The sequence below is a fragment of the Athene cunicularia genome (genome assembly GCF_003259725.1).
Source record: "Athene cunicularia isolate RWA chromosome 2 unlocalized genomic scaffold, athCun1 chr2_part1, whole genome shotgun sequence".
Taxonomy (NCBI): domain Eukaryota; kingdom Metazoa; phylum Chordata; class Aves; order Strigiformes; family Strigidae; genus Athene; species Athene cunicularia.
The window spans coordinates 50,699,501-50,712,976 of record NW_020799095.1 but is presented as its reverse complement, the minus strand read 5'-3'; the positions used below and the strand labels follow the sequence as shown (position 1 = coordinate 50,712,976).

The 13,476-nt window shown below is 39.2% G+C and overlaps 1 protein-coding gene across 1 annotated transcript in view; it reads left to right on the top strand.

The window, feature by feature from the left end:
• The window catches only part of ADCY1 (adenylate cyclase 1), a 128,076-nt gene extending 121,747 nt beyond the window's left edge, over positions 1–6,329 (top strand). Inside the window, exon 21 of the mRNA XM_026843560.1 lies at positions 966–6,329. Coding sequence (XP_026699361.1) covers positions 966–969 — 4 coding nt within the window. The 3' untranslated portion in view covers positions 970–6,329. The remainder of the gene's footprint in view (positions 1–965) is intronic.
• The last annotated feature ends 7,147 nt before the right edge of the window (positions 6,330–13,476 follow it).

Sequence of the window (13,476 nt, the reverse complement as noted above, 5' to 3'; positions counted from 1 at the left end):
ATTTTCCTTTTCTGTATACATTTGTTTTGTTTCTGCTGTCATGTGATAACTTCCAAGTGACAGATTTAATCTCTCTGCTCTTCTGCATTCTTTGATATATTCAGTAAGTTGTATACATGGAAAGAGATAGTAGTAATACTACTGATAACCTCACAAATGCTCATTTTCTGCCAAATTATAGAAGCTTGTCATCAAATTTTTATTGTCAGTTGGCTGCAGATATGTGGCCTGCTCCAATATCCCTGAAAATCATCAGAAGGATTTCCTTGGATTTCTGTGGGATTTGTGTTGTGTCCACCTTAATGCATGCAGTTGTTTTTCTTATCCTGCATTTATGAATTTCTGGTCAAGCTTTGTAACTTTTGCCTGGGTGACCTTGCTGTAGCCCCAGCAAGGAGTCAGTTCTGCCCCACAGTACCCAAAAGTCCCTCACATTTAAATGGGGATAGTGAGTTGTTGCACTGTGGGCAGAATAGTCTCCTGCACTTCTGTTCACTGTTTTGTGCAGCTGTTAGCTTGAAACAATTAACAGAGACGAGCCCTACAACAAAGTGATGCCATTTTGGCGTGTCAATGTCTGTCAATAGCAAGCACAATATTTCACATCAGTTTGCACGTTTTCTCTTTCAGACAATAGTAATAATTGAAGTCTTTCATTCTTTATATAAGGAGATAAGTATCAGAGATCTTCAGACTTCACTGTCTTGGGAGCTAATTTAAAAGTGTTCCTATGCTACCTTTATCTTTAAATAATTTTTTACTTATTATCCTCTGCTGAGATTACAAACTGGCATTCAGTTGAATTACTGGCTAGATATTTCCAAACATTTCCATTTGCATTGACTAGGAAGCTATTTTAGCCAGCCTGTAAAGTGCGTTGTTTTTTGTAGCTGCTTCCCACTGTGGCAAGTTGCACTCCCTTGTCTTCACTAAAACACATGCAAATTCTCCCTTGCTTTCTCTAGGTGAGACTGAGAGCCAAAAGCTTCAGCTTGTTAGGGCTGAATCTGCATCCCTTATGTACCCACAAGGCCTGCAGAAATCACAGTTATGAAGGTCAGGAAGTTGAGCATCTGTAGGCCAAGTTCTGCTTTGGGTTACACCAATGTCGCGTGTCAGTACTGAACTGAATATTTTACAACACTGTAACTGAGAGTAGGTCATGCGCCTAAATCTCTTTCACACTTTGCCTGTAATTTATTTGTAAGGCAAAAGAAAGTATTTGGGAATCACTGTTCGAAGGGAAACAGTATATGACTTGTGCCATTTCAGTGCTTTGAGGAGTCTGAACACATAGTAAGTAGCGTGATTCATTTTCATGTGTTGAATTCCTGCTTGTAGCAGAAACAAAGCGTTTTCTTTACATCAGCAAGTCCAGATTCTGATTCTGTGTTCTGCCCAGGCAGGAGGACTATTTAGCCATAATGTTCTTTCAAGTTAGAGTTTTGTATTACAGTGAAAACCAACATTTTTTAATTTGTGATAAACCTGTATTATAATGCCTTATTTATTTTTAATCTTGTACAGTGTTACAAAACAACAGAAAACATTGGCCTTTCATGTATTATTCACTTTAAAAGATGTATTGTATTATGAAATTTTGTAAATAGTTTTAGCTCGGACAGGTAATTGCATGTACACTTGTATAAAAAAAGGAAAAAAGGCACACTTTTAACAAATGTTACCGATTTTTGTAAGAGACATTTTACATGTGCATGGAGATTATAAATCCTTTGGAAATGGACGTCCTTTTGCTTTTCCTTACAATCTACTGCATGCCACTCATGCCTGACTTCAGTAAAACAAAACAAAACAGTAAGTTTTCCTAAATGTTTTTGACATATCACTTCTGGCACAGAGTTAAATCCACTAGTTGCATGTGCATTCAGCAAAGCAAAATCAAAATGCAAACAGCAAATAAAGAAAAATAATTTACTGATTGTGATCTGCCAATCTCAGTGTTCCAAGATCCATAATACAGTATATGAGAAGTGTTATCAACATCTATGCTGTCTTCATAAGGTACCTTCTGGTCATTAGAAGCAATAAACTCTACTTACTGTAATCTAAAAAGCAAGCAGATTCTAGTTCATAATGGTGTAATATCTGACATTCAGTGGGTATTCTCTGATACTGCATTTGATGTAGTATTGTTGTCAAGAAGGACCAAGTGTCAAATCCATCATTGCTGTATGCAGGTGCAACACTGTAGAAGGTAAAGGAGGTGAATTTGGCCCATTGACGTTACCCAGAGTATATTTCTAAGGTGGTAATAAGTTATTGTATGTGAAAATTACACAATGCAAATAGATTGTTTTCCTAGATACATACATATGTATATATATGTATGTATATATATAAATTAATTTTGTTGCCTTATTTTTGTTAGCTGTTTTGACTCATTTTCCAAATAATTTCTGTTGCTAAGCAGAAAGTATTTAACAGAACTATTAGGAGAAGGTTCACTGGGTTCTTTGGCATTGAGCCATCTGGGTTCTGTGCTGATACCAGTCCTGTTCCCACTAAAGTCATGCTGACAGAGATGCCTCCCTTCAGCATCACAGCTTAACCCACAGCTTGAGACCCATGTCGGTTAGTGACACAGAAATAAGAAATCAATATCCAAACCTCTAGCTGTTTTTTCCCCGTATTGCTGCTGAACAAAGCTTTACAATCTGGAGGTATTTTGCATGCATCATTTTTAAGGTTGTCACATCTGTGTCACCACTACAGTTTGGGACTTCTCAAATTACTTACATACTTGCTGTATGATCAACGAGGAGTATTGTAGGAGCATAACACTGAGGTTGGTGACAGAGGGAAAGGGTGTGGTCTGTAAATACTTTCTACTATGGATTAATATGGATTTTTTGTATTTTACAGATTTGAGCTAGTTTTATAATAGGATTTAGAAATCCATTAATCTCTTTGTTTAATCAGGTGACTGTGGGGTTAACTAAGCAGTACAGCTTCTGCAAGAACTTCTGCCCTTGTAAATTAAGATGTGGATTATACAATGTATCCCAGTTGCCTGCATACAAGAACCATTACCTTGTACTGATGATTGGCTTCATACAGCACTTAAGGGTTTCTAACAATCATAAACTAACTCATCTCAGATTCAGTGGGTTTTACATCTCAGTGTGGCATAATTGTTGTGACTAATGACAATCTGGACTCTGCTTCTCTACCCCAACCCTGTTTATGATTGGCTTTTTCCAGAACTCCGTAGAGGCTTTTTTTAGCTCTTCATTCCTTTTAATCCCATGTCTCACTGAGTTTTCAGGCCAGATCTAAATCATGAATAAATATGTAAATGTAAATAAAAGGAAAAAAGTACATATAAAGGGCGGCTGCCCCCCCTTTATCTTTAATTACTCTTCAAAATGCCACACTGCTTGGTTGGCCTGGTATGATTTATAATCTGATCAGTGCAAGGACAAAAAACAGAAAAGAAGAAAAAAAAAAAAGCACAAAGTTAGCAGGAGTACAAAATAACAAAAAGAAAATAAAACTTTGAGATAGCAATTGCTGAAGGGAAAAGGTGAAAACTGGGACTCCTTCTGAAGTCAGTGGTAAAGTTCTCAGTGACATGGGACAGGTCTTGTGTATCTAAGCTGGCAAGGTACTCAGCCAGATTCCTAGTGCAACAAAAATAAGGCTCGTGTTTAACTGCACAGCCAGATCCATTTCTGAGTTTTTGTGTCTCTTCACTTTCACAAGTGTCCAAGATCTCTTGGTGAATTGCTTTCAGAATTTCAGAAGGAATTGATAAAAATGGTTCAAGGTTGTCACCTTTAATGCCTATTTTGTGATCATGAGGAAGCACCTTGAAATTTGAATTAGCATTGGTTAATGTACATAGCCTATGTGCTGAAAGGACTTGGTTTTGCTTGTGCCTTACTGCATGCTGGAGGATCTGCTTCTTTATATTAGGATCCCTGTTTTATGCCTTCAGTGGCATCAAACATGTCACACCTGCATAAAACTGAAGGGGAACAAACAGTGCTGCACCACTGTGAAGCTTTTTTACTACTTCCTTTTCCTACTTTGGTTTACTACCAGAACAGCTATGTGGGTGCAAGGAGTGCTCCAAGTGTTTATGGAGGGAGGCCATACAGAGGTATATGTGGGTCCAAGCTAAATAAGAACAGATTTCCTAGAAAGCTCAGCACACATAGTGAGCTGAGTTCTGCAGAAAATCTGTCCAGATAGTTTGGAGCTCCTTTGAAAAAGCTGGCTGTTCTCCTCTTCAGAACAGGCTTACACAACATGTTGATTAAAAACATCCAGGACACTTACCTACAGCTTGTAAGTGCACTGCCACAATTGCTAGACATATTTTTAGCCTGCTGATGGTAAAACAGCTAACAGTCCTCGCTGTGGGCAAGGCTAAGGTGTGTTTTAATTACTGTGGTTGTGCAGACTATCGTGTCTTACTTTCAAGTGCCTGACCTGCTGCTTTGGTCCCAGACCTGTCAATGGTGGCACCAGTTATGAAAAATTTGAGCTGGCACACTGAAGTTACTTAGGTGATTTCTCATGTCTTTTATCCTTGGTGCACATGGGTGCAATTGTCTGTTCTTACATTTCAAATGCCATTTGAGCAATCAAGAATTTTCAGTGAAATGTAGATGAAAATTAGTTACCTGTGCTATCACAAAATTGCTTCATGTTAATTACATTTTAAAATTGTTAAAGTAGAAATCCTTCTTCACTTAGAATTCTTCTATGGTTCAATTAAGAAAAAAAAAAAAAGTGATTGTGTAACTTGCTCCCATTTACAAGTACCATTGTCTGCACAGATTTGGACTTAGACAAAGCAAATGGTGAGTTTCTTTTCTGCATTCAAGCAGCTGGTTGTTACACAGAGGTAGCTTTGGAAAATGTTACAGAATACAGTAAGAATTAACGTAATGCTTTCAAAGTTATTGGTCTAAAAACCAGAGTCCAAAAGCAGTTACCATTTCTAGTGTAATTTAACCCAATACAGAGAATTCTAGAACAGTGATACTCTTTTCAGTGGAATTCTGACAGAGATGAAAAACCTCTTCTTCCATTATATACTTGTATGTAGATTGGTCTGTGTGCAAATCACGGGTTGGTACACAGAATGTGGATAATGGTGCAAAACAGTACTAATGCACACATTTCACAGTTTCAAGCAGATTCAGCCAAATTTGACCCATCTCTTAAAATCTCTGCCACTAAAAGATGTGCTGCAACTCACTTTTGTCTAGATTTTGTCCTGCTGATTAGTCCTTACACTCTGCCGTCAAGAGGTTAATTTTTGTCCTGCTGGTATATGTCCATAGGTTCTGCTTGGAAATGAGATGATAAGTATTTTTCTGATCTGTTAACTGAAAATATTTTTAAGTGTATGTGATTCCTTCTTTTTATAAATAAATGTTCATCAGCCCAAGATAGAAAGCAAAAAACCACATGGAGCATGTGTTCTGCAATCAAAATTGATCTGCCTACACATGATAGCACAGTGTCCATTGGAGGCCTATCCATTATTTTAAGCATCCTAGAAATATTTAAATGTAATAAGCATCATAGCACTAAGAGGAAAATGAGCTAGGCATGCCTACCTGCCTCTGAATACGACATAATTCTTCTTTGGGTGTAAAAATGTGACCTGTAGATCATAAAACTCTGCTTCTTAAGAAATTGGTGCCCTTGCTGATCTTAACTCGCCTTCAGTTGTTCAGCACCATCACATTTTTGTTGTAGGCAGTTACTGTTCACACAGGTCTACTTACCATCTCTGTCTGTAGATCCTCCATTGTGTGGTTGTCAAATTTCTCTTAAAAAAAAAATTTAAAACCCAGATTTTTCATATAATAGATGTTTAAGGGAAAAGAAATGGCTTTGACATAATCTGGTGAGGAAGCAGTACATGTCACAGCAAACCTGAAAGAGTGAATAAACATACCCTGTGGTGGGAGTGCAGGCACCAGCAGCTGGCAGCAAGCTGGGCAGCGAGGCTTGACCCTGCCAGCAGCAGGCAGAGCAGCATCTCTGCTCATGTCCCCAAAGAGACACAGATAAGCAAGACTGTGATAGGCTAATTCATGTTCCCTAGCAGTTTACTTAATACATGCAAACCCATTTCAAGGGCAGTCAATTTTGTATGTGTCTGGAGGTCACTATTTAAAAATAAGAGCAAGGAAAGATACAATCTTGGGGTTTTATAAGGCTGATTGAATAGAAGTATTCAGTAAGAAGGCTGTGCAAGAGGAATCTTACCAGCTGCTTAACCTGCAGATGTTTGCATCAAACTCTGTGTTGCTTCCAAAGTGACTTGAATAATCTCGTTAGACTTTGGAAAAAAAAAAAAAAAATTATTTGCATCAAGTAGGGATATTCCACTCCTCAAAGGGAAAACCAAACATATTCTTCTCTCTACTTAATTGGCATATGAGGTTTCAGAAGATCTTTTAGTCTGATTTACAGCCCAATAAAGTTAATGGAAATATTAACTTCAATCATTGTTGAATTGTTAGATCAGGCCTTATTCTAATGTCTGTTCCTCTCCCACTGGGTGGGGTCAAATGGGGTGTTGCCAGTGACTTCAAAGGGACCAGGAGAAGGCCTACTGTATCACAATAGAAACATCTACACAGGTAAATAAAAATAATAGCCCGAACTTTAAGGAATGAACTACTAAGTCAAGATGTCATTTTTCCAACTATTGTAGCCCACTGAACCTATAAATATTTTTTATATCTATATAGTTATACACTATATATATATATATATATATATGTATGTATATACATAGTACAATACAATAACTTAACACTGGGTAACTTCTAATGATAGATTTGCATTAATAATACGGGTCTATTTTTATGTAAATAGAATATTGTAGAGTATCTTCCAGTCTTTTTCAGGATTGTTAAATTGAGAAGAGCAATTGAATATTTGTCCTATTTTTATGTTAAAAAGTGAATGGACTGAAATGTTAAATGTGAATGTAAATTTCTTATTGCAACTTTTATACTGAGTGTTTGCACTATTATAATTTCTGGAATCTAATTAAAAATAAAGGAAAAAAAATTGCTTGGATAAACAGCTGTTTCGGGTTGTTGCTTTGTTGATTTTTTTAAATCAAGTTGCATTCATTATTCTATACCAAGCTCTTTCATAGGGTCCAGCTAGAGCTTCTCAGTTTTCAGACCAAGGACATACATCTAGAAATCCTGCAATTTTACTTTCACAATTGCTCTGCACTAAAGAACCTTACAGGAACAATTCATCTCCTTTGTGAGACTTGTTAACTTTCTGTATTGAGCACAGTGAGAGCCAGCTTGGGCCAAGTGCACTACCCATTGTGCAAGCAAAGAAAAGTAAATGTGCAAATACTGGCAAAATACTGGCCACATAGACCAGAAGATAGGGAGTGGAAGCTCATCTCTCCCTTTCAACAATCCAGAAATAATTGGCCGACTTGGGCCAAGTGTATATTGTGCAGGCAGTTTATATTGTGCAAGATACAGAACCAACCTAAGTGCAAAATTGCATAGGTTAACTTAAAATTTATTTGAAAACTGATAAAGTTATATCAGGTAGCATTTTCCTCTAGAGACTTTGTAAGCTTGGGCACAGTACCAAAGCAATTCGATTGTACTGCTTCCAAATCACAGCAGACTCCCATCTGGCCAACTCAGAGCAAAAACAGAGGCACTCAGGTCCGTCACGCCTGTCCATGCAGATATGCCCTGAGATAACTTGGAAATGCAGAGTCCCTTGTGATGGAAAACAGTCTGGGCTCAGATGCAAGGGATTTTATTCCAAATGCTAGGCTAAGGCTCCCCAGCTGTTTCTCTTGCAGGTTAGAGAGCACAGTGTGAGTTGCACAGAATTACTGCCATCACAGTGAGTGTGATTGAACTGTTCTTGGTTTGCCCTTACACCAGTGAGAAGTGTTTGAGGCCTTATGCAGCCATTTTTTGTTTTCTCCTTCTCCTCTGAAAGACAGCATGCCAGATCTTCATAAGTGTCAATCAGAATAGCGCCGTTAAAGTGAAAGAACATTAATAAACTGAAATACTGGCCTTCAACTTTCATTAGACCTGTTCTGCCACATCGGTATTTGAAGCTCTTTTCTTAATGCCAAAATGTGCAACCCTCCCTGTGTTGTTTAGGTGGATTTTATGTATATAAATACATACAGAGCTATATATACTTGTATATAAAGTATGTATAAACACACGCATATGTTAATGAGATAGTGTACATTTTGGATTAATGACCCAAGTCAGGTACTTGGAAACATTTTTCTGTCATGCCGTATTACACAGCTGAAACACTTCAGAGACATAATCACACAGTATAAGAATTCGTTTTGCTTAAAGAATGAGGTATTTTCAGTGTTGGGTTGCTTATATCCTCTAGTAACATTTTTAGACAAGGACGCCAGTTCCAGTTGTGAGTGGTTTATGCTATAGAGATGCAGTCGCTGAATGAGAAATTCCAGAGGGACTGCATTTCTATAGCATAAACTACCCAGGACTGGAACTAGTGTTCTTGTCCAAAAACGTTACCAGAGGACGGTGTTGATTTGAAACAGGAGGAAGGGGAGAACAGAAAATGAGAACATTGTGTACATCATCCAGGCATTATTGGTGCATTCCCATCATATCTATGTCAAAGCCTTCCAGTTTTGCAGCCATTCCCTAGGCCAGTGGGTCACCCAATGCTCTGTTCTTGCTGGCAGAACATGATGTTTAATGGAAGGAAACAATTATACAGGTACCAGTCGTGGTTTATATTCTCCTAAAAAAAAAAAAAAAAAAATAAAAGCTATAGCTGAAAAGTGAGCCATGTAGTGGAAATTGTCTGTGACAATTCTGGCTCTCATTAAACCCACCGAGCTGTGGAGAGAGCATTTGAGGATGGAGATCTCGAGGTACAGCCAGGCTACTTAGGAGTCCTGATCTGATCCTAAACATCCAGTCATGTGCAAAACATTTCTGGTATCAATTGCAGCAGAAGTTTGCATAGGTTTTCAGACTCAAGGCTCAGAGAATAGAAACTGGGGTTTAATATTACGTTGATATGAGCATCCCGGGCTTATGCTGTTTCTACACTTATAACCAGACAGCGGTCCACTGTTTCTAGATTTAGCCATAGAAAGCTAGCAATGAAGACATAGAAGCATCTAGTGATGAAGAAGTAGTCATCATTGTTATGAAGGTTTGCCTTTCCATTTACTAGGCATAGTCTGAAGATGCCAATGAGGGTTTTCACAGAGACAGTGTAACGTATCAATTACTATACCACCACAGACAAAGCAGATAAGCTTCCCTATCACAAATGCTCTGCTTCACTAAGTCAGTGGGACTTCGATGACTTCATTAGCAATCCCTCATCTCAGACCACCTGGGGATTTGTCTGCATGATTCTAATATGACAAGAAAGAGCCATTGATATTCATCTGGCCTGACCTGCTGCACAAGAATACAGTCAGTCTGGCCATGCTACTGCACTGCACAAACATAGCATTTTTTGTTTATTATTAGATGTAATAAAGTAAAGCAAATCCATCATTTTCTGGTCTCTGAGAGATTTGAAGTTAGACATTTGTTTGGCATTGGCCAAACTGTGTTCATACTGTTGCCAAAGGTCATGAAAGCACCACCGACTGTTTTCCTCCAAACTCTATAGTTACTCTGTATGTTTATTGAACTTTGGCAATAATATTATGTGCTCCTCAGCAGCACTGCCAACATAATTAGAAAGGAGCAGTCATATCAGAAAACACACAACAAGTTACTGAGGAAAGGTCCCAGTTGAATATTAACTCAGATCGACTTCTGGGGTGTAGAAACACGTAGAAAGTGTATAGGACACTATCTAGTGAATAAACAACATGCAGATAGAACACATTGTGGCACTCTGGTAAGACTGAAGTGGATAAGCATATAATGAAGAGGAGTCATTGACGTAATTACAAAGGCAGATGGTGGCACATTGATTTTATCAGGGTCAATGACCTCTAATGCTATTAAAGTGTACCTAGTTTCTTACTACTGAGGTAATTAGACTTTTTGAAGTCAAATATTAATCTGCCAGACTTTGGATAAAAAAGATACTTCTCTCAATTTGGCATTCCCCACAATGGTTTTAGAGTTTTAGTTTTAGAGTGGCTGCTTGTATATTACAACCTTTAACCAAGAGAGGCAACAATTTTTAATGCCTTAAGGTTTTATAAGTGATCTTAAGACAGTAGCATCTTTACATATGTACACCCTAATCCTCTTCTCACATAGACATCAAGCACTGCATCTTAGGGCATAGCTGGTTCATGCTGAGGGAGGATGTGGCACTGAACTTGTCTATAAAGGATAAAGGTGTGTTCCTTAAGGTTTTTGTTTACTCATTCCTAATGTTACATGAAAGCAGAAAACAATTTGGCTGTTAGAATACTACTTTCAACTATCTGCAACCGCTGGACTTAGGTGAAAATTTTATAACATCAACATCTAAATTAAAAGCATTTAAGAATATTTGCAATGGTTCAAAGACAAAGAGCCAAGTCTCACTGTTCCTCAGACTCTCACTGAAATGGATCATATGGAAAGTGATGTAGACATTTAAACATAGAATGGTTTGGGTTGGAAGGGACCTTAAACACCATGTAGTTCCAACCCCCCTGCCATGGGCAGGGACACCTTCTACTAGACCAGGTTGCTCAAAGCCCCGTCCAGCCTGGCCTTGAACACTGCCAGGGAGGGGGCAGCCACAGCTTTTCTGGGCAACCTGTTCTAGTGTCTCACCACCCTCACAGTAAAGAACTTCTTCCTTATAACTAATCTAAATCTACCCTCTTTCAGTTTAAAATCATTAGCCCTCATCTTGTCACTACACTCACTGATAAAGACTCTCTTCCCATCTCTCCTGTAGCCCCCTTTAAGTACTGGAAAGCCACTATAAGATCTCCCCAGAGCCTTTTCTTTTCCAGGCTGAACAACCCCAACTCTCTCAGCCTGTCCTCACAGGGGAGGTGCTCCAGCCCCCTGATCATCTTCGTGCCTTCCTCTGGACCCTCTTGAGTAGGTCCATGTCCTTGTTATGTTGGGAGCCCCAGAACAGGACACAGCACTCCAGGTGGGGTCTTACCAGAGTGAAGGGAGAGAATCACCTCCCTTGACCTTCTGGCCACACTTGTCTTGACGCAGCCCAGGATACAGTTGGTCTTCTGGGCTGTCAGCGCACATTGCTGGCTCATATTTAGTTTTCCATCCACCAATACCCCCTAGTGCCTCTCCACAGGGCTGCTCTCAATCCACTCACTGCCCATCCTGTATTTGTGCTTGGGATTGCCCCAACCCATATGCAGACCTTGTGCTTGGTCTTGTTAAACTTCATGAGGTTTGCATGGGCCCACCTCTCAAGCCTCTTAAATAAGGCTTTGACTTTCTGAGCAGCTATGAAACCCAGTGAGTATATCAAGAGTGTGGTTTTGAGTGCTCAAAACCAGATTTGTTGTCCAGCTGGATAGATCCAGTCATAGCAGAGGTATACTACCTAAAATCTGTAGAAATATATAACCTGAAGCACACGTCATGACTGTCTTGTTAGCACAGAACCATTTTTCCTGATAGGTTATGAAACCCCCAAAGCATCAGTCCAGGATTCCCTAAAGCCTTCCTCTCAGGCTGCTTATGAGACACTCATATGACAGGACTTGGAGTGGGAATTATACCACACTTAGGTCTATTTCTGGACACTGCAGTCAAAGACACTGACCTTGCCCCTGGCCAGAAAAAAGGTCCCTGACACACAAAAATCGTATGTTCCAACAGTTGCAAAGGTACTACTTCCACGCTGCTGCCATAAAGAATGTATTTTGCTCCAGTGATCATAACACCATAATTCAGCAGAAATCCACCAACTATGAAGAAAGTCTTCCAATAGGTGAAAAGTTTAAAGTTGCTGGAAAGCAAGTTCATAAAAGTACATAAATGTTTTTCAGGCCATATAAATACTTTAACAGACCACAAAGGGTTCACATAGTCCTTGGTTTCTGAAGGTTTCAGCAAAGGTTTTGCTGATGAAAGGAAGGCATATCCTGTGAGGTGCAGCTAAGGACTTCGGGTTTTTCTAGTTTGGAGAGAAGGAGACTGAGGGGTGACCTCACTGCTCCCTACACCTTCCTGAGGAGGGGAAGTGGAGAAGTAGGTGCTGAGCTCTTCTCCCTGGGATCCAGTGACAGAACGCATGGGAAAGTTTCAAAGCTGCACCAAGGGAGATTCAGACCGGACATTAGGAAGAATTTCTTTAACAGCAGGGTGGTCAAACCCTGGAACCGGCTTCCTAGAGAGATGATCAATGCCCCAAACCTGTCGGTGTTTAAGAGGCATTTGGACAATGCCCTTAATAACATACTTTAAGTTTTGGTCAACTCTGAAGTGGTCAGGCAGTTGGACTAGATAGGTCCCTTCCAACTGAAAAAGTATTCTATTCTATTCTATTCTATTCTATTCTATTCTATTCTATTCTATTCTATTCTATTCTATTCTATTCTATTCTATTGTCTTCAAAACATATAAAATTACTGTCTCCATTGCATACCCTATCACAAATCTTAGGATTTTCAGTAGTGACCAGGCATGTAATTCCTACTGAAAGAAGTAGAAAAGTTGCTTTTTAAAAGTCCCACTGGGTTCCTCCGTGCAGATTTATGTATTTTCCGTGCAGATTTATGTATTTAAAGAGGCTAAGTCCACAGAGCATCTTGGACTGTTTCATTTCAATGTCCATGGCTGCCCAAGGAGCTTACAATTCACTGGGACTGGGTCTGTTCCTTCTGCATGCCCCGCTGTACCATAATGATGGAAAGACCAAGAGAGGCACTATTATGCAGAGGTTAGTTCATGATGAGGCTTCCTGCTGGTTTCAGCCTTCATGTCGACAAATGAGATGTTCCACTCCTATTTTAACTGAGCAGTTCAGCCTGATCAGCAATCTTACAGCACTCCTGTTTGATTTGCCTATATATATAAAATGCAGATACAGGAAGAAAAGGTTATGGGAATTTGAATCACATTTGCATTTTAATGGAGTTTCATACATAAACAACTCATAATCAAGGTGTAAGTCTTCTAAATCATTTAGGGAATAACAGTTTAATTTCCTTCCTCTTTTACTTATTCCTTTGTCTTGCCCATTCTTTTCATCTTTCTTTTAATTTAGTCTTGCCACATGGCTCTAAATTTAGGAAAGCATTTTCACCTTTGTGTCTCTCTCATAATTTCTTATTCCTTTTATCTTCCTTTTACTCCCCACCACCACTCATATTCTTCTGGCTCTTCCTTCTTCCTTCGACTTCTCCGAATAAGGGTCATCCCACCACCATGGGTCATCAGACAGAGTAGAGTACTGAGGTCCACTTACCAGCTCCTTACTCTTTGTGGAATCATCCTCTGCACCAAAAAACATCAGATTAGTTGCAAGAGCAGGGAG